Source organism: Toxorhynchites rutilus, chromosome 3 (assembly GCF_029784135.1).
Source record: "Toxorhynchites rutilus septentrionalis strain SRP chromosome 3, ASM2978413v1, whole genome shotgun sequence".
Classification (NCBI taxonomy): domain Eukaryota; kingdom Metazoa; phylum Arthropoda; class Insecta; order Diptera; family Culicidae; genus Toxorhynchites; species Toxorhynchites rutilus.
This window is the reverse complement of record NC_073746.1, coordinates 190,016,167-190,038,195: the sequence shown is the minus strand read 5'-3', so window position 1 is coordinate 190,038,195 and position 22,029 is coordinate 190,016,167. Positions and strand designations below refer to the sequence as shown.

General features: G+C 41.7%; 2 protein-coding genes across 8 annotated transcripts in view; one reads left to right on the top strand and one right to left on the bottom strand.

The window, feature by feature from the left end:
- LOC129780339 (uncharacterized) overlaps positions 1-22,029 on the bottom strand; it is an 81,391-nt gene that overhangs the window by 1,302 nt on the left and 58,060 nt on the right. For 2 of the 6 annotated variants that reach the window (XM_055788492.1, XM_055788495.1), the window contains exons 2-5: positions 2,819-2,922; positions 2,658-2,762; positions 2,334-2,594; positions 23-1,961 (exon numbers count right to left, since the gene is read on the bottom strand). The gene's annotated coding sequence lies outside the window, so the exon portion shown is untranslated. Of the gene's footprint in view, positions 1-22; positions 1,962-2,333; positions 2,595-2,657; positions 2,763-2,818; positions 2,923-4,881; positions 5,327-22,029 lie in introns of those variants that run through there. The other 4 variants (XR_008743889.1, XM_055788493.1, XM_055788494.1 and 1 more) reach the window with 4 other exon arrangements.
- LOC129780338 (ras-specific guanine nucleotide-releasing factor RalGPS1) overlaps positions 7,659-22,029 on the top strand; it is a 64,859-nt gene continuing 50,488 nt past the window's right edge. Inside the window, exons 1-5 of one of the 2 annotated variants that reach the window (XM_055788490.1) lie at positions 7,659-7,915; positions 8,042-8,199; positions 14,035-14,249; positions 14,311-14,638; positions 14,695-14,920. In XM_055788490.1, the coding sequence (XP_055644465.1) occupies positions 8,140-8,199; positions 14,035-14,249; positions 14,311-14,638; positions 14,695-14,920 (829 nt within the window). In that variant the 5' untranslated portion in view covers positions 7,659-7,915; positions 8,042-8,139. The remainder of the gene's footprint in view (positions 7,916-8,041; positions 8,200-14,034; positions 14,250-14,310; positions 14,639-14,694; positions 14,921-22,029) is intronic. The other variant, XM_055788491.1, reaches the window with a different exon arrangement.

Sequence of the window (22,029 nt, the reverse complement as noted above, 5' to 3'; positions counted from 1 at the left end):
AAACAACATTTCTAACTAGTACCTTTTGTACTTCCACGCACTTTGAAAAATCGTTCCACTTTCCGACCGCTTCGCGAACGAAATGACCGAGAGTTCCTGTAAGTAGTAGCTCGAAGTCGTAGTATGCCAAATGACTTTTTTACTATAATCGGACTCACAAACCGTTGCAACATCTGTCAGTTCACTTGCATTCATTCCCGGTGGAGTTCGTGTTCGGAGTGCTTTGTCGAAAGTCCTAATATTCCATCTCCGTTCATTTGGGTTTGGCCCTCGATTTGATGATGGTGTTTTGTTGCCAAGAGTGTATCGAATAGCTTGATGATCACTGTGGGTGTAGTCGTCGCACACCCTCCAGTTCATGTTCACAGATGTTCACTGCAAGCGTCGGGCTACAGAAGGTGACGTCGATAATAGATTCTCGACCGTTTCTGAGGAATGTGCTGGTGGTACCTTCATTGGTTAGTTTCACTTCTAGTTTTGCAAGAGCATCCATTAGATTGAATCCTCTCCATTAGTGAGTCTACTCCCCAACTCTACTGCCCAAGCGTTGATGTCTCCGTCTATGACGAGGGGCTTCCGACCAATGAGCTCTTCGGTTAACTTATCGGGCATCAGGTCAAACTGTTCTATCGTCCACCTTGGTGGTGGATGCAGCTGCACACAATTATAGCGGACAATCCCGCCTTATCAGTCAACCAATTTCTGTTATTAGAGGGCACTCTAATCGGCTCGGCAATGATTGCTAGGTCGCACTCGTTTCTACTATCGCCTTGTAGAGCAATTATTGTGCCGCGTCACAGTGATTCAGGGCCATTGAATTTTCCCGCATAGTGCCCGAAACACATGCACTTAAAGCATCTTACGTTTTGTTGAGTAACTCTAAAAGGACATATTGTACACCCTTCTCAATCTTACCAACCTCTTGTTTACTACGTTTTCGGCAGTTTTATCGTAGCTATTTGCGTACCTCCAAAGGCCTTTCTCAAACGTACTGAAAAGAAATTATCTTCCAACTCGAACTGATCATTCAGGGCTTCTCTCAGCTCGTCTTCTGTCGTGATCTCGTCCAGATTACTGCATTCGATTTCTTGTGATAGTGCGTAGTCGTTTCCTCTAACGATTTCTCTATCAGCTCTTTATATGCTGAGCTCTTAACCGTCGGGTCTCTTTTTAAATCAAAAAGCGTTAGTGCGTTTGGTTTCAGTCTCATTTTCCGGACTTTCGGTCTCTCTTTCGTTTTATCTCCTTTTGTTTTTCTCTTAACTTTTTGCAAACTGTTAGGATCTTAGTTGTTTTCACTACTTTTCCCTCTAGTGCCTTCGTTGAAATCTTTCTGTTTTTCTGCTAGTCTTTTTTCCTCAGGAGTTTGCCTTCTCCTTTTTTCCGGTTAATGAAGTGGAATCTCTCAAGGGGGTGGAAACTACTTCCTTTGATCTTCCTTTGATCATCTCTAGCCTCTTTGAGCGAGTTTTCCGCCTTTTTTGCTCTTCAGGTTTGCTATTCACAATCAGCAGCAGCAATCGCAGTTTTGATTTTTATCGTGAGATTTCTTATCTCGGCATGAACGTTACTGCGAGGCTTGATGTACTCGTAAGTCCATCGCATGCTCTCTTGGCTTCACTCAGTTTCGATTTTTCATATTGTGGCTACCCGGATTTGGTGCTGGAGATTGGTTCAACACCGGGGAGGTCTTATAAATTGACCCCTTCTTCCAAAGATGCTCACCTCTTCAATGTCGCTCTCGATTTCAGTCGGAACATATGAGTTGCAACGAAAGATTTAGTCTCCGTAACAAATATAAGTACGAGGTGAACATATGAATTGTTTTCTCGGAGGCGATCTGGCGTAGTGGTGACGTCCATACACCTCACACTCAAGGTCACGAGTTTAATTCTAACTCTCGATATTCTTCCAATTAGTTGAAGTTAAAGTGACGAACCAGCCAAAAGAGTTGAAAGTTACTATAATATAGAAAAAAAAAAGTTTTCTCGAATTTTTTTTTTATAATAAAAAATACAAAATATGATTAATTTAAAATTGAATATATACACAATTCAATTATTTGGACAAAAGGTAAATCTTAAATGTTACTCTCTGTTGTTTGACGTTTTTCTTTCTGAGTTCCTTGAAGCTACTCGTTTCTTTTTACGTGAGATTAGCTCAAAACTGGAATGTTTATATTCAATATTCAGTACAAAATTCAAAAATCAATAAATTCTAGTCACAATCAAGATGGTGGAGTTAACAGGTGGCTCGTAATTATAGTGTAAATAGAAAAGACGTTTGAGGAATGTCAAGACGAAAAGTTTGGATTTGTTTATGTTATTACTTACGTTGGTATGGTTACATTTGATTTCGTCGAAGGTATTTGAAGCAGTATAATAAATAAACAGTTGTCGTTGAAAATAGTAACCTAGTAACCTTTATGCATATGCTTCCGCCAGCTGGCTCGGCTAATGTGATTCAGGGAGTGCTTTGATCGTGGTACCGCCACTGGCGCATAATTTGCAGCTTTGTTTTTTGTGCTGGTTCATAACGACAATCAACCGTGCCGGCGAAACTGTAGTCAATGTTTAGTGTTGTTTGGATACCATCTATGTAAATAAGTTCAAATTTACGGGATACGTCCGAACCGCAATTCTGACATTACGTTTTACCTTCCACTCTACTTGGTCACTTTACTTGGTCACAATTAGTCTCATTTTTAGTTCATACATTCTCTATTGGTTTCCAAATTGAATCTAAATTTTAGCTGATTTTGTCTGAAATATACTGTAAGTTTAGTTTTTCAATAATTAGACAATTCGATTAAATTTACCTCATAAGATTGGAATTCACGCTTTTATCGAATGATAACAATACGATATTTTGATTTGTTGCTCTCATCGCTATCTGCTGACAATTCTCCTCATAAGTTAGGGGCTATCCACATACCACGTGGACAATTTTTGAGGGGTTGGGGGTATATAATATAAAATTATTATTAGACATTATTTTCCATTAGAATTTTTCACCACTCGAAAATTAATATAATTCTCAACTACAGAGAATACATATTTGATACGCAAAAGTTAAATTTTATTTGTGTTCAATCTACTAATCCATAACCATTGTCCCTTCCCAAAAACGGGGCGAAAAGCACATTGCAGTCAACACGAATAGTAAAATAATGTTATTATGAATCTACGAAACCGCTAAATGAACAGCATCAGGAGTTGAACACAGTCTAACGTGATAGCCGTCCAGCTTTAAAAAAATACTCGAGAGTAGATTCACAAGCAATATTGACGTAGGACTACGTCTTTCATTTCTATACCGGGGTGTAAAATCAAAGTTTCGAAAACGAAAGCGTTACGCCGGAGACCGAGATTTTGAGCGTAAATAGCTCCTAAACAACTGAACGAAATGGTATGATAAACACTTCATTCGAAAGATAAAATGTCTACGCGTTCTATACTTGTTACTTTCTGATCCAAAAACTTGTTTCAATAGTCTTAAAATTGCTTTCAAAACAGGCTATTGAAATTACCAATCGGTATATAAGCGAGCGCCGCTCGGAAATCCACTCAGTTCAAATTGAACAGCGATTGGAGCATGTTGTCGCTGTTGTGGTGAAGCTCTTCGTTTATCATGAAAGCGCGGATGAACGGTGTCACCAAGAGCCTGTTTGTGCACCTTAGGCCAGAAGGGAATCCATCAGGAGGAGAGTGATGCCACAAACGGTTCCCAGGGAAGATCTCGAAGCAGCCGCTACACACACACACACACATACACGCGCGGAATTCTTTCCGTTTGGATGCCATTCAGCATCGAGAAAGATCCGGAAAATAATCTGCCAGTTCCTCTGGGAACTTCATGTGAAAGAGTTCATTTGAATGTTTTCTATCCATGTAACACTGTGACCAAATACATTTGGTTTTGTGATTTTTCAATCAATCGCAATTAACAGGATAGCTTCTGAAGATTATTCTTCCCCATCAGTAGGATATTTCCGTATACAATATTGTATGCGCCCGCAATCGATTATTGCTCAGTCACCGAAAGTTCCGAGCTCAGAGAGTTCATTCCCCTCTAGTTTGCCTTCCAAATTGCCATCGTAAACCACGCCTTCTCTCGATTCAATCACACACAAAAAGCATACTTAAGCGATATTCTGGTGGTGAGATGCATTCATTTTTCGTGAGGACATCGACAAGACAACATCGTTGCTGAGGGTGCTGGACGGCGAATGATCGAGATCTGCCCTGAAACGCAAGCAGTTTATTTGAAACTGTGAGGGAGCACAGAGAAGCCGATCCTTCAGGAGAAGAGAAGGTGACCATCGAAGTAGCCGCTACACACACACATACACGCACGGAATTCTTTCCGTTTGGATGCCATTCAGCATCGAGAAAGATCCGGAAAATAATCTGCCAGTTCCTCTGGGAACTTCATGTGAACTTCATGTGAAAGAGTTTATTTGAATGTTTTCAATCCATGTAACACTGTGACCAAATATGATTCAGTCAAGTGCTATTAACAGATGGTTATCGAGTTAGCATAAACCACTGGTGGTGTAATCTAAGGAATCGAAATTCCCTAGATGCTAGCTATGAAGGCAAGACTTTTCGCTCGTCCTCTCTGAATGCTTCGTGATTTTAATCTAGGGAACTTATTTCCCTAGATGTAGGCAATTGAGGCCTAAGAATCACGGGTCCAAATCTTTGCTAAGCCAGGGAACCTATTTCCCTGGACTTGTTTTTTGTCTCTTACGGGCTAAGCCCCTTCCAAAGTTCCCGTAATCACGAGTACGTTTCAGAATCAGACGGCTCCAGATTTGTCCGTCCGAGTGAAACTCGTAACTACTTTCGGATGGGAAAATTTGAGTCGTTTTGGTTATACCTTTATTTTTGAGCTCCTTCCTTGTTAGGAGCTCTGGCCTTGGATGCGTGGCGCCTAGTTGCCAACGCTGGTGAAAGGTTTCGGATTTAATGGAATTTACACTACTGTTTTAAATACAGATATTTACTTGTGTTTAAATTTATTTAAGCAAACTTAACTATGAAGCTTAGAAATTGAACTGATAAATTGAACTGCTTGAAATCGAATATTGAACTGAGAAATTGAACTGCTTGAAATCGAATATTGAACTGTCTTTCTGGGCAAGAATCTTAAGTTTATATACCCGAGATTCCTACCCAGCCTAAAATTGTGAGGGAGAAAAAAGATCTCCCTCCCCTGCTCAGACAACCGAGCCGTGGTTTGCCTATCTCCTATTTCTATCCGCTTGTTTTGCGGTCCTTCGCCCTCACTTAGAGGGTTCAATAAAATTCGGCTGCCTGATAATTCTTACCCGCCTGTTCTGAGCGGTTCTAATCTGAGAAGAATTTCTGTTTCTCTTCCTCCACTACGCCACCGCGTAGACTCCCAAACAAACATATGCCCTAATTTGCGTGCGTCATAAATTTACGCCGCTTATCGCTTAAACGCATGCGTTTAGTGTCCTATTTGGTCTTCGGCCCTTCGCTCTCATGCGATAAGGCGCGAGACCATGCGGTGAGCAATTAGGTTTTGACTCCCACATGGGAATTTAAACAAACGCTGTGGTTTACACGCCTTTTCCTTTTTCGGCCCTTCGCACATTTCATGCGATAAGGCACAAACCTAACTTGGCTAGTTGCCGTCAGTAAATATTTATTTTTGTCTGGCTCCCTATCTGGGCCGCACTTGATCAAACTAGCACCCCTTGGGTGGCCCGGTGCTCTCGCTTGGGTCTTATCTAAACTCTTAAAGCTCGGATGTAAAAACATCTGGCACGGTAATCTTGTTGGAAGCTAAAGATGGAAAGAGAAACAGTCCCTTTTCACTGGTATTGATTTTTATTTGCGCCTGTTGCGCTTATCTCATACAGACCCAGGCTGAGTCAAAACATATGCTCGCCTGAATCTGTTTACAAATAAATTTGTTCTTTTAATTACGCCAAATGCGCTACTAAATCAAAATTTGCATTGCGCCTGGAAGCGCTCAATTTTACTGGGTCCGTAATAGGTGGGCTTCCGGTATCGAGGAAAATGTGGAAATATCTAATCGTTACTGAAAATAATCTGCCAGTTCCTCTGGGAATTTAAAATTACATTCATATGAAAGAGTTTATTTTAATGTTTTCTATCCATGTAACACTGTGACCAAATACATTTGGTTTTGTGATTTTTCAATCAATCGCAATCAACAGGATAGCTTCTGAAGATTATTCTTCCCTATCAGTAGGGTATTTCCGTATCCAATATTGGATGCATAAAACCTTGTGCCTCCAACGTAACGCTCTCGTCCCCCAAATATTCATTCATTCAGAACGAATTCAGATTCAACTTCAAACAAATGATCTCTAAATCAACGATAGTCCTACGTCACCCTTGCGGTTATACCATAGATATAACCCACTTCCTGTTTTTTGGTTTGGATATGAAGATGACGTAAATGGAATTCGGATGTAAACAATGAGCTAGCTTCCCGAACAATATTTAAAAAAATCGAAGAGTTTAAAACAAATCATTAATATTAAGGGCATCCGCACCAATGCGTTATTATTCAGGGTTTCTAGTCGCGAGTCGCGTGCTCCCTTGGCCGAGTGGTTAGCGTCATAACTAACATGCCGGGTGTTCGGGTTCGATTCCCGTTCTGGTCGGGGGAATTTTTCGTCAAAGAAATTTCCTCCGACTTGCACTGTGATCACGCGTATTCTAGAGCTTGCCACTCAGAATGCATTCAAGGCGTGTTATTTGGTATAGAAATCTCAACTAAGTACAAATAAAAATGACGCAAGTAATACTACGTAGAGACGGCGAAGTTTCTCTAGGAACGTTAGGCCATTGAAGAAGAAGAAGAAGAAGTCGCGAGTTTTAGCCGTTGTCAATTTATGAACTCTTCGATTTGCGCACCCGTCGTTGCTATCGCGGTTGCTATAGTATCAGTTCTTTTTCGCACCGCAGGTTGCTAAATACGATTGCTATTACTAGAAGAAATGACAAGTGTCAGTTGATTCTCTTTTCGTCGCGTTCATTTTTTGATAGATAAATGTAATATATAAACTTTCGAAATAATACTTCAGAGCAGAATCACAAAAAAACACAACAGATGTTTGACATTTGTTGAAAATAGCAACACTTGGTTCGGTTGCTATCGCGTTGCCAAATTTGTTAACTCACTATTCACCGAGTGTATTCGAAGTGCTGGCGGCCGACTAAATGTAAATAAATATTCACCGAGTGGCAGATTACTATTTCCCACACCTGAAGCGCAACCACCAGTGGGGTTGCTGCGTTATGTAGAGGGTTGTCAAAATGTCTGTAACAACGCATTGGTGCGGATGCCCTAATAAGGCTCTCCTTTTTATCAATGAAAACATAGAATAGAAAATAGAACCGAACTTTTTAAGCGAAAAAAAAATAATTTTCTTGTTTTTTTTACAAAAACAGGAAGAATGTCCACGTGGACAACTGGGAGAGGGGCATAAGGAATGTCCACGGAGGGGTAGGGGGTGTCTAAAACGGCGCTTTTTCTGTCCCCGTGGTATGTGGACAGCCCCTTATCTACGTCTACGTTTCTGTCACTGTCGTTTATTACATTACGAAATTACATCTGTTGACAACCATGGGACCCCCCACTCAAATGTCACTTTGATACAAAATGTGTGGACCTTTTGTCTGTGAAATTATATCCAACATAAATGAAAGTAGTGAAGACGGGTTTTCGCTTATTGTACAATAGATTTGATTTGTTTAGAATGGAAAGGAAACTGTTTTAATTCCTGAAATCGTCAAGCAGACATCAATTATGCTTTAGACCGGATATAGTGAATCTGTTTTACATTATCGTATAAAATTGCTGATGGATTATGATGATATGCCTACTGTTTACTCAATAATCTAATGTAAAAGTAAGTGCAATATCCGAACACAGTAAATTGATTGAGTTAAATATGAATATAAGAAATGAATGAACAGATTCTGTGTCTATAAAATTTCAAAATCGCATTTTACAAATCATTCATCGTAAATTTTAGGATAAATGCTCCGAGCTATATACTCCAATTTTGTTGAATCTATGATGTTCCGGTATTTTATCTATCTGAAATAACATGGTGATGATGTACTAATTGAAATGATGCGATATTCTGAAATTCCGCGAGAGCTATCATCAGACAGTTTACGCTGTGAAGCGGTAAGTAGTGAATTTGAAATACAATCATGCCCAATTCAACTTATTAATTTCAATCCTTAATCCTTCCTATACACACAAAATGATAAAAAAAAAGTTGCAAGGAAAAAGTGGAATATACCACAAAAGGTAGCGGTAAAAATGATATCAGGATTTTACAGTTTATTAGTTCGTAATGCTCAGATTGAGTTACTCATGGCAGCATAGTACCCATGTTGCCAAGGTATAACTTCTGTTTTCAACAGACGGAATAATGATAGTAGATTAAAATTTAGACTTTTACATACACGACCATTTTTAGAGAAAATATGGTACTTTTTACAAACACAAACGCTTTGCCATTATCGTACCTTCCCTACTAGTAATGGGTGTTTTACCTTTGCACTTCTAACGACTGCTGGGTTTTCGACCTCCTTGAATTCATAGAAATAGAGTCCATCATTTATCATATGGTGGGTAGCTCCTGAGTCCGCAATCAATTAAAGTCCGATTAGTCAACCGCTCCTTCTTCCCACTTCTTCAATGCCAATCAGAAAATGCCTTCAATGTTTGTGTAAAAATGGATATATCATAGTACAAATATCATGATATTTTATTTAGCCTGCTGCTCATAGTCTAATCGTTTAAGGGGGTAGTACACTATGAACTAGAGGCGTGCAATCCAGCTTACATGATGAACAGCTCAGATCAGCTCAGCTCATTTAAAAGAGCTGTTCTTTATGAACAGTTCTTCAGCTCAGTTGTCAGTGTCGATGTCTGTGGCGACTTTCGATTTGGGTCCCAAACTCGATAGTGTAATTTTTATCAGATTAGAAGACACGGAGGCCGTTTTAGAATGTTAAAATTTAAATTAATTTTTTTACACCATGTTAATAATTAGTTGAAACACGTATTCCTAATTCTTATTTCACCATTTGTCTATACATTTCCGGCATTTTTACTGAGACTTTGAAAAGTCTATAATATAATGAATATAATGAATTATAATAATCCTTAATTATAAAGTACTAGTTGTTCGGCCATATAATGTATTTCTAGAAAATATTTTCGTTGGTTAAAATAACGAATATACTTCAACAGAGTTTGTATATTATCGTTCAGATCTGTAAAATTGATTTAAATGATGATTTTCACAGCGAAACATACATATGCGTACCTCTTATTTTCGAATTTTCCCTTTTTATTTTAAATATTCTTCTTATATATAAAGATATGCATAGTCATTTTTCGAATTTTTCCAATCATCTCAAATATTTTTCGAAGTACTCTATCATTCTTATTTAGGTGAAGACAAACTCACAAAATATATGGACGACGTAGATCTGATCAACCATTCTCCCGCGATGATGAGTTATACTCGAGTCCGACCTGCATAAGGAATTAGGTTCACAAAGAAAATATTCATTAAGTATATTATTCAAACTAATTTATAACGATCACACAGGAGCAATTCAACCACAAAGAAATGTTCAAATAATTTCACAGGAACATTTTCGGTTGATTTCAATATTCCGAACATATTCTTCAGGTTTAATTTAACGTTCGGGAGTGTAATTTCGACACAATCATCTGAACATTCCTGAATATTCTCCAACTCGATAGGACTACCATCTTCAGCTTTCCAGTATATCGGTATCTGGGATCAGATCACAGCAAATCACGTTTTGGTCCTTTTCGCACTAATCATTAAATGACGTTGATCAATCGAACGGTACTGTACTGTCAACAAATAAAATAGTCTCAGATTTAACCTTATTGATCTAATACCGGTATATCTGAAGGGTTATAGAGTGCATTTAAATACTGTAAGCATGCTGTATTACAGGGTTAAAAAGGACAAACATCCTCTATTTCTTGCAGTCTTGCAGTCGTTAATCAGAGAGATTATCAACGAACATGACCATCTTTGAGAAGAAATAGATATAAGTATGATCCTCTACCGTACATAACAATACCATTATCAGGGCACGGTATAGTCATAGTCAACTGAAGATAGTCGGCTGACTAACCGACTGACAATATCCGTAGTCAGTTATAGCGAATTCGTTTTTAAAACTGAGTCAGTGCCAAACTGACTCTGTAATAAAAAAAAGTTTTCAGTTTCACGAATGCGGTGTTTTTTTGGTGTGCGTTATATAGTCTGATTTGTTTATATTTACGACGGCAAATGTACAGTGTCGACGTCTGGTGGTGATATTAGTGCTTGGGAGGTAAATTGTTCTCCATCAGATCAGAAGGGCCAAGTGCAGTGTAAACATATAAAAGTTTGAATGAAAATTTTTACTTAATATTGTTTGATTACCTAACACATGTAGTTCTGACACTCACTTAACCATTTGTCGATGCATTTCCTGTTTGTTCCACAAATAATTACTATTATAATATAAAACCATCATTAGACACAGTTTTCGTTCAATATTCTGCGATATCGGAAAAAAACTTTTATTTAATCACATAAAATAAATATTCGATACGTTAAAGTAAATTTTCATTCATAATTTTGATTTTGAAATTTATTCCACCTGAATATCCATCATTATTTTCACCTCCCAATGAAAGCACACGTAGCTTAAAGCCATCTACTCTACTCTTCATAATCAGAATCCGAATTGGATTACGATTCCAATAATACAAAAGCAAAAGCAGCAGGTTTTCCATTTTCATAGTCTTTATTTTTAGATTTTCCAAAACAATATTCGGAACTTGACAGTTCAGTATAGTTGTATTGGTGAACCCGAGTGCCAACCCGTGAAACATCTCAGTGCGAAACTAACAGCTTTCGGGGCGAACTAGTGCGACACTGAGTGCGAAACTGAGTGAATAAAAAAACGTTTTGACAGCAGTTAGTGCGGCACTGGGGTGGAAACTGAACAAAAACGAATTCGCTATTAGTAATGGCTTTTGGTTTCTTCACGCATTTTTTCCGCCAAAACGACTGAACAGTCAGTCGGGCGTTTAGTCGCTATCTCCCTCTACCGACTCGACTATATCATTTCATTCTTCCCAGTCAAATTGTCCTCATTGCATTTTGAAGTGACTTCCCCCAAAACGAATTCGTTCCTCTCTCTCTTTCCCATGTATCTTTATGCATGCATCGATGTTTGAGTTCACCGTGGTTTGACAAACGCTACAGGTTAGCTAGATTTTTTTGTATCGTACACGAAAATTACTCACACGTATAAAATAGCGTGCTGTGTGTACTTTGCACGCCTAATACTAACTAATACTAACGCGAGGACCATTATAGCTTCTTCTTTCTTTAATGGCGTTAACGTTCCCTGTGGAACTTTTGCCGTCTCAACGTGTTCATTAACTAGCGTCATTCATTAATACTTGGTTGAGATTTCGATGCCGAATAACACGCCTTAAATGTACTCTGGAGTGGCAAGCTCTAGAATACGTGTGACCACAGTGCAAGCCGGAAGAATTTTCTTTGACGAAAAATCCCCCGGTCAGAACGGGAATCGAACCCGAACACCCGGCATGATAGTGTGGGACGCTAACCACTCGGCCACGGGTGCACATAGGACCATTATAGCATACTTGATAAATGTCTAAGATAGTTGGTTTGAGTTCACGATGGGTAGAAAATGAACCGTCCATTGATGGGGTAACTACTTTTTTGCATCAGGAGTCAAGTTTTCATTCCTCTTTATATGGACGTACAATAAGATTGCATACGGTGGCACAAAATAAGCGTCAGGGGGAAATGGAAATGTGGAGTGAAGTCAGTTGAATGAAGAGGCAGATTTATATTCATTAGTTGAGTCAGTTAAAATAACCACTGACTGGACTAGTTCACCAGTCATCCTCGCTAGTCAACGCTAGTCAATTCATTTTCTAGTCAAGTCATTTTTTTGTTGGCGGTGACTGCCGAAGCAGCTCTAGTCGAAGCGGAGCTACTGGGAGTAGAGTCGGTCTTCATTTTTCACCGTCGAAGATTTCGGGCCCTGGCCATTATACTTGGTTATTTTAAATGTAATTCTTTTTATTGTTCAGAAATCTGTTAGTTTAACTCTTTTGAAACTAAAAATAGTAGCCCTGCAAAGGGCCGTTTGTTGTAAGTACTTATAACCTTCAAACGGTAAACAAAGAAAAACAATAATCTTCTGGCAGGAAGTTCAATTGTCTAACTGAAAACGATTAATGAATATCAGTGTGACACATAACAGGATGGAATGGTAGAAGAAGTATATGTGGATCGATAAACAAAACAAATATCGTCATTGATTATATTGAATATGAAATTTATGGGGAAGAAACGAAAAAACAAGTTGAAAATACTCACGATTTCGTGATATTTTGAGGTAAAATACACATGAAATCATAAAGTTGCTTTATTTTTAATGGTTGGCTATGGTATTATGATTTCTTTCCATTGTGTTGTTCTTATTATTAGTCTTATTATAAGGCATCGAGAGCAGTAGTTATTTAGATGAAATAATGTTCGTTTGCAGACTATTACAATTAAGTCGTACTAGTTCTACTGCTTAATCTATCATAGAAGGAATTGAGTCATTGAGAATTATTGAGAGTCATGAAGAATATTAATATTTAATTTCGTTTCATTTTTGTGATGCGATGTAATGCCGATCTCAATATGTCTTCGCATGATAATCGCTGCCTCCTCCTAATTAATGAACCATCACTGTATGGGTGACACTTTCCTCGTTGCTTTGTGAAATCTTGCATGAAGTTTGAGTGATGCATGAAATCTTGCATCTGATTACTTCAACATCTTGCTAATTTGTTAGAAAGAATTATTGCACGCAATTTTGTGTTACATACAACATTCATGGGAACGAAGTTGGAAGAAAGAATGCATAATACATGATTTACCTTCGCATCCGCTTGCAAAATATACCTATTTTATTTGTTAAATTGCTCACTTGTTTTATTATTTCCACTGTTCATGTCTCAGGCGAAAAAAATGCTGGATGCTGGAATTTGCCGTCTAATGGTATATATTATAACATATCGTAAGAACGATTCTGCGTAATATGCATTTGAAAACTTTTAATAAACGTTACATTTCTCGTAGAGTTACCCCCCAATACAGAAATCAAAGACGTAGTCCTACGTCAAAACATCAAAACAAATCCATGGAAAAATGAATCAAAACCCATCGAGTAAGGGAGGCATCGAGTTAGGGAGGTATCGAGTTATGGAAAGAAGAATGCTTGTAAAATCAAAGGTGCCATGAAATTCATCGAGTTAGAGAAAATATCGAGTTATAGAACATCGAGTAAGGGAGAGTTGACTGTACTGCAAATTAAAGTTTTTTTTTGTAAATACTATTTTTTTCTCAGTGTATATTTTTTCCACGTTTTAACATCAATACTACAAAACTCTTTCTAAGACACTATTTCGATATAAATTATCAAAGATTTCTCTTACTAAAATCGATACGCCCTTTTAAAAAGTTACACTTGAATCAAAAAATTCCCAAATGCTGTGGAAAACTCATATTTCCTTCAACCCAAACGAAATGCAAACTTTCATTCTAATAAAAATACAAGTTTTCAAAATCTGCATTTTTAGTTCGATTTCATTTGAAATTGCACTTACGCAAAGTCTTGGGTCCATCAATTGGCTTGTAACTTTGGAACGAAGCATCGGACAAACCTGGGACAAAAACTACAGTAAAGTATACATTCCAGAGAATATTTAAGGCCAGAAATTCCTTTTTATTTTTTTTTTCAAGTTTCCATAGTGTTCTACCCCCTTAATCAGTCGTTGAATCAATTGAGATTCGATTCCTATTCAGTTCCACGCAGTGTATGTGAAAATGGTTGAAATTTTATTAAGTTGATTTTTATTGTTGTAACTATTCCACAGTACTCTGAGGAACATTTGTATCGACCAAATACACCAGAGGCTTCAGCTAGAATCGATCTTTCATGTGGTCCACAGTTATCTCTCTTCAGTGGATCAGAAAATAAAAGTTGCGCCAAAGACCAAATATCAAAATGCCAATGCCATAAGAAATACTCATCTATATCTGTCGGACCAATAGAATCAATCATCGATCGCAGCAAAGCTACATCCTACAGGTAAAACGCTTTACATTATTATAAAATAAGTGTGAATGATTAGTTTCGTATGTTTATACAGGCGATGTCCAACACCAGAAAACAAATCACAAAGTCTCCCACCGAATGTATCTATTGCTAATATCGATTCAATCATTATCAGCTGTTTGCGAATTTCACCAGAAGAACTCGCAAATCAATTAACGTTGCTAGATTTCCCGGTGTTTGCTTCCATTAAGCCAGATGAGCTAACAAGTTGTGCCTGGAACAAAAAGAATAAACTTGAATTTTCCCCAAATGTGGTTACATCCATAAAACGATTTAATCATACCATATTTTGGACCGTACAGGAGGTTCTAAATGGGATATCTCCAAAGGAACGTGCGGAAATAATAACACATTTTATAAAGGTATATCAAATATTTACGTTGTACTTAACCGTTGACTGACAGGTCTTACGATTCAGGTAGCGAAACATTTACACGAATTAAACAATCTGCATTCCTTGTTCGCGATAACTTCTGCACTGAAAAGTGTTAGCGTATATCGTCTCGAAAAAACATGGTCACATGTATCGAAAAAAGACAAACAGCAATTCGAAAAGTTGGCGGATATTTTCCACGACGGCAATAACTGGGCTAAACTTAGAGAATATTTGGAAGATCTTAGATTACCATGTATTCCATACTTAGGTAAGTACTGTTCATGGATTTTTTTACTTTTAAATACATGATTTTCAGTTATATTAGGCTGTCAAAAAAGTCCTGCGATATTTTTTTTGAATTTTCATTTGTTCATAAAATTAGTTACAATTATCTGTTTTAAGTCAAATATGCGCCGTTTTGTTCGATGACTTGTTCCCAATGAGATGCCAACTTCATAATACCCCTGTTATAGAAGCTCGCTTCCTTATTGGCAAAAAACTCGGATAGCCAATTTTCACAGGCCTCTTTTGTGGCTAACTTCTGACTACCTAGTATCGCAGGATAATGGAAAACGGAGCAGAATAATAAAACGTAGTTACTTTCTAAGTGACGAAGATGGAATGAAAATTTTTATTTATTACCGTATCCATAGCAACGAGTATGTGTGTAGAAATGTGTAGAAATTGGATAAATAGTCAGGGTCGAATTTGCATCGATGTCACACGGTTGTGTAACCCGACACTCCTCCTCAATGATGCTGGTTCGATGTCTCGTTTGGATCTTTGACTCCGATGGCAGTTCGGTGTCTGTCTAGCTTCACGCGGTCCAACGGCTTCGTCATGATGTCGGCCTCCATGCGCTCGGTTGGCATGTAACGCAGATCAATGATTTGCTGCTGGTGTAGATCCTTCGTGAAAGCATACTTTGTATCTATGTGTTTGGAACGTCTCTCAAGACGTTGGGATTCGACAATCTTTATGCACGACTGGTTATCTTTCCATACGATGATAGGTTCCGCTTGAGCTTGTTGCAAGTCGTTCAGTAGTTTTCGGAACCACATTAGCTGCTGACATCCGTCCGCCAACGCTACGAATTCGGCCTCCGTCGAGGAAAGGGCGACACATGTTTGCTTCCGTGTTCCCCAGTCGACAAGACCGCCGCCGAACTTAAGCAGAAATCCGGAATGCGATTTTATGTCTCCTTCGTCACCGGCCCAATCAGCGTCCACGAAGCACTCCATCTCGCCGCATCCGGATCCCAGGTGCAGACGATGGTTCTTTGTAGTCTTCAGATATCGAAGGACTCTCTTGGCTTCGGTCCAGTCGCGGTTTGTAGGGTTTGTAACTTTTCTGCCCAGCAGTGAGACGGATACGCAAATGTCCGGTCGGGTGTTGACCGAAACGTAAAGCAAACAGTCTACCAGGCTACGGAATGACGTGTTTGTAGGCAATGCACACTCCTCCTTTTGCTTGAGGTATCCGGGGTCAATCGGCACTTTCGACGGCTTGGCTTCATCGTGTCCGAATCGTCGAATCATCTTTTCGATGTAACTTGTTTGATCGAGAGTGTAATGGTCACCGTCTCTCGTCACGTGAATCCCCAAGAAGTGCTTGAGTTCGCCTAAACAGGATAACTTGAAGTGATGCTGGAGCTGTTGACGAATCTCCTCAAAATCTTCCTCGGAGTTACAGGCGACGACCATATCGTCCACGTATATGAGGATGTAGGTCACCTTTCTGTCATAGCTGCGGGTATACAGACACGTATCGGCTTCAGCTTGGTGGAAGCCCATGGACTTGAAAACTCCGTCGATCTTCCTATTCCATGCTCGAGCGGACTGCTTGAGTCCGTAAATGCTGCGCTTGAGGTGGCAAACCATGCCATCGTGTCGATCGAAGCCAGCGGGTTGCTTCATATACATGTCTTCTTGCAGCTCCGCATACAGATAGGCGTTCTAGATATCGAGGTGCTTGACCACCATCTGCTGCTTACTGGCCAAAACGAGGACTGTTCGGAGAATCGTTTGACGTACGACGGGAGCGAATACCTCGTCGTAGTCTTGGCCGAATTTCTGTGCGAATCCCTGGGCGACTAGTCGTGCTTTGTGCCGCACCACTCGTCCGTGTTCGTTCTCCTTCTTCTTAAACGTCCACTTACAACCTACTGCCTTTCGACCTGGAGGTAGTTGTAGGAGCTCCCACGTACCATTTTCTTTTAGCGCATCGATCTCCTCCTTCATTGCGGCTCTCCAGGCAGCTGCTTCCGGACTGTTGATCGCTTTGGAGTAGTTTTGGGGTTCTTCGTTTACGTGCTTCGTTACGTTGGTGACATCGTCGAATCGTTGGGGCGGGAAACTTTTCATAAGTCGTAGAGATCGCCTTGGTTTCGATTCCTCGATGTTGATTTCCTCTCCAAGTAGAGTATCTTCATCGCTGAAACCGTAAAAATCGTCATCCGAATGGCTCCCAACCTCGCTTTCCTGTTCAGCGTTTTCTGCAGTCTCCGGTTGTGCTTCGGGTTCGATCGGAATTTTTCGTGACAGAAAATTGAACTCCACCTCCTCAGCTTGATTGCTTCGTGTCGGCTCAACCGTTGGAATGGTGTCCGTGCCGCTCTCGATGAACTTGACGTCGCGGCTCACATGGATTTTCCGTGTGGCTGTGTCGAGGAAAAGATAGGCTTTGTGTTCGTTTGAATAGCCAACAAAAATCAATTTCTGTGCGGTGACATCCAGCTTCTTTCTCTTTGCCTTCGGAATGTGGACCCACGCTGTGCAACCGAAGATTCGCAGGTGGTCGACCTTGGGTTTTACACCGTTCCAAAGCTCGTATGGTGTAACGTCGACTGGTTTCGTAGGCAACACGTTTTGAAGATACACGGCCGTGTTGATCGCCTCCGCCCAGTATCGCTGATCCAGTTGTGCATCGAATAGCATACACCGTACAATTTCGATAAGCGAGCGGTTCTTCCGCTCCGCAATCCCGTTCTGTTGCGGACGGTAGCCGGCGGTGTACTGGACTGAGATTCTTTCGCGCTTGTAGAAAGACCGCAACTGCATTCCGCTGTACTCACCGCCTTGATCCGAGCGTATGGCCTTGGGCGTCCGCCCGAAAAAAGTTTTGGCAAACGCAACGTACTCTTCAATTTTGACTGCGACCTCCGACTTCTCGCTCAATAGGTAGAGTAAACAATAGCGACTGTGGTCATCAATCATGGTCATAAAATATCGATAACCACTGATCGATGGCACCTCGACCGGACCGCAAACGTCCGTATGCACCAGATCCATGGGCGCCTTTGATCTGGATTTGGATTCGCTCGGAAAAGGAGTGCGAGGAGTTTTGCCTTTCAAACAGCATGCACAGTTTTCGTCAACAGCGCATTCGTAAATCGTTAAACCATCCGCCAGATCAGCTTGCTGTAAACGTTCGATAGCCTTCGGGTCCCGATGACCGAATCTCCGATGCCAGACGTGCTTGCAATCTTTATTGTGGTGACCGCCCGCCACCATTACAGTATCTTCCGGTTGCTTGATTTGGTACAGGCCTTCCTTAAGGTGTGCCACGGCGACGACAACCTCTCTATGTAGAATACAAGAACCAGCGACATCGAAAACGACCGTGGCTTGCTTCTGGACGAGTGCCGGTACGGACAACAGGTTCATAGATAGACTAGGAGTGTATAATTTTTTTTTTTTTTTTTTTTTTATTCTTTATTTGAGAGGTTTTCAGCCTCCTGGGCTGGTTCGCCTCTTTATCGACGGCATTGCCGCAAGGTTTCGTTAGGAACAGATTGCACATAAAATTATCACATAAAAATTGGACGTAAAAATTTAACACATATAAATCCTTTTGCGAGACATGACTTAACAAAGAACTTGCTGTTTGCTTGTTGGACCAGATGGCATGGATGTCCTCGGACCATGGCTCCAGGCCAGTGGAGAGGAAGCCGTGCCGTTGAAGATGCCGGCGTGTTCTTATTCCCCTTCATCGTGGAGGGGAAGGAACAAGGATCTTCTTGACTGATCCATTGTTCAGACGCTAGATCTTAAAAAATAGTTCGGCATCTTTTAGGTAGCAGACAAGCGCTGCTACTCTTGCTGGATCGTCCTTCAAGATGTCCCTTACACTCCCGCTGATTCCATGCAGGTTTCGTAGATCATCGAATTTCGGGCAACCACACAAGAAGTGCTCGACGGAGTTGTGGATTTGGCAGAGGTCGCAGAGTAGATGGAAGGGTCCTCTATTGAATCCGTGTGAGACCGAGCAGTGACCGGTCCTCAATCTGGACAGGATTCGTTGTTCTCTCATTCCTTTAACATCGTCAAACCTGACAATCGTGCCCTTGACTTTTCTGAGGAACTGCCCCCTCTCTGCAAACCACCTTTCGGTCCAAAAGGTGCGGAAAGAGTTGGTGATCCACAACTTCACATCGTCAAGCGGCACATCCCGAGTGAAGAACGGTCTGGTGTGACCGATTCCGGCAAACTGGTCGGCCGCTTCATTCCCTGCGATGCCGTTGTGTCCGGGGACCCACATGAGCACAGTGTCGGGCAATATGTTCTTCCTGATGGCCTGTACCCATGGATGTTTGGACCTGGTCGGAGACGACCAACAACGGCTTGGAAGATGAAATTGTAGTTGCCTCGAAGATGCCGGCCACTTCGGCCGAGAAGACCTGGCAGATGTCCGCGAGTTTCTTGCTGGAAATCAGACTATTATTATTATCGCTTACCCCAAATCCAACTCCCGATGGTCCTTTTGAGCCGTCCGAGTATCTGATCTCGTGGGGACGGTATTTTTCTGCTATGATGGCCTTGAAATATTCTAGCAGACCGATCGAGCTCACCCTGGCTCGAAAGTTGTCCCTAATACCGTTCTCGACGAGAACAGTTGGGAACCTCCAGTCGTTCGCACCAAACCAGGATTGTTTTGCCACTGGGGGAAGGTTGGCGTGCGCCACCCGCTGCAGGATCGTGTTGCTAAGGGCGGTCAGGTGGGTCTCCCCTCTACCGCTGGTTTTCGACAAGAAACTGGCAGTCCTGGCTACGATCGCCGAGTCTATGATCAGATCGAAAGGAGGTTCTCCAATTTCGGCGCAGACAGAGGCAGCTGGTGTTGATGGCAGGAGACCGGAGACAGTCCGTAGTGCTTTGTTGTAGATCGGTGCCAGAGATTTTGGGAGCTTGTCTCCAGCCAAACACGTCAGTTCAAGGCCATAGGTGAGGCGGCTGCTGATGATGGCTTTAGCCACCCGTAGCCGAATATTTCTGTTGTTGCTCCGGTGCGGTTTGGAAATGGTTTTTAGAAGGTTCAACCGGGTGGCACAGCTCTTCTTAACTTCCTCGAAATGGCGGAGGAAGTTAAGTTTGTGGTCAACAAACACTCCAAGGATCTTTAGCGTTTTTCGGCGGGGAATGTTGTTTTTGTATAGCTGGACCCTGGAGTTGGGACCCTGATGTCTATCGCTGCAAATCACCATATGGCCGCTCTTCTGCGCTGAAAGTCTAAATCCTCTCTCGGCCGCCCACCGGCCGATGGCATTGGTAGCTGCCTGTATCCTGATGCGTGGAATCCTATGGGTGTCACCCACTGCCATCAGAAGAATGTCGTCCGCGTAGACAAACACGAAGACTCCCCCAGACAGGACCTGGAACAGGCTATTCATGGCGACGAGAAAGAGGGTGACGGCAAGAACAGAACCTTGAGGTACTCCTGTTTCCTCGTGGAAAGCTCGGGAACTGATGTTACCAATTTTGACCTCAAAGGTTCGGCGTGTGGCGAAGTTCTTGATGAAGTGCAGTAATTTCCCGTCAACGCCCCAATCTGCCAGAGTTTTCAGCACTAACGGAATCCATGTTCTGTTGTATGCCTTTTCTAGGTCCAGTGCTACCATCTCCATGTGCTGACGGTTCCTGTTGGCTTCGGCTATCACGTCTCCGAGGGTCGCGAAGTAATTGTTGGTGCCCATACCCGGTCGGAAGGCGAACTGTCGATAGTCCAATTTCCTATTTTCGGTTAGAAAGGTGACCAGGCGTCTATTCGCCATTCTTTCCAGGATCTTGGATGAACAAGAGGTTAAGGAAATTGGACGGTAGCCTTTCACGTTGTTGCTGCTTTGACCGACCTTAGGTATGGGTATTACTAGGCTGTGTCTCCAACCCTCGGGAAATTCGTGTGTATTCCACAGGTCGTTTAAGATGCTGAGAAGGGTGGACTGTCCGAGCTGAGACAACTGTTTCAGCATCTTATAGCCGATACCGTCAGGGCCAGTTGACTCACCTTTTGCGGAACGTAGGGCAACAGAAAGTTCCTCGATGGTGAAGTTCCGGTTGAGAGGATTATTAGGACGACTCATAGGGACCACAAAGTTGCTGACCGAAGTGATACCCGCTCCCTGTCGACGGATGAAATCGGGCTCATATTCGGAGATCGAGGACAATCCCGCGAAATATTCGCCGAGCGTGTTCGAAGTATCTACCGGATCGCTGAAGGTTATACCATTCACTTGAAGAATGGGATTGTATGGCCTTCTCTTCCCATTTAGTGCATTTACTCTGCGCCAAAGATCCGCAGAGGACTGGTTTTCGTTGATAGACTCCAGAAAACCAGTCCAACTGTCTAACTTCGCCTTCCGGATTAACCGCCGTACTCTGATGTGTTGCGCTCGATACCTGTTCATAGCAGCTTCCTTCATTGGGTCTCCTACTGGTAGTCGTTTGGCCGTACGCAGAAACTTTCTCCGCTTCTTGACCTCCCACTTGATGTCCTCGGACCACCAATGCAGCGCTTTTTTCCCCGGAGTGGTTTTCGTTCTTGGGATGGAGGCTTCGGCCGCCTCCATAATGGTTTTGTTGAAAGTGGCAATGGTGGTTGGGTTGTCTCTAGATATCAAGAAGTCGGAGGATGTTTGAAAGGCTGTCCAGTCAGCTCTTTCGAAGATCCATCTTGGTCTGCGAGTAGTGAGCGGCGGCGGGCCGTTAAAGCTGATGGTTATCGGGTGATGATCGCTGCCATGAAGGTCGTCGGCTTTGTTCCACCCTAACCTATCCACCAAGTTGAGACTAGCTGCTGAAATATCAATGGCTGTGTGGCTCGTTCCTCTACGGAAAGTGTCAGTGCCGTTATTTAAGACCGAGAGCTCCATCACCTCCAAGAGGTCGGCGATGATATTCCCTCTGACGTCTGGTGTTTGCATTCCCCAGTTGCGGTGATGAGCATTGAAGTCCCCCAAGATGATTTTTGGGTCCTCCAAGCCTGCTACCGCTTCAAGCAGCTTCCGTCGTAGTTCCGGGATTACGCCACACGGCAGGTATATACAAATGATGGTCACCGGAATCGGGGCCTCGATTCGGACTGCTATTATTGGCAGGTCAG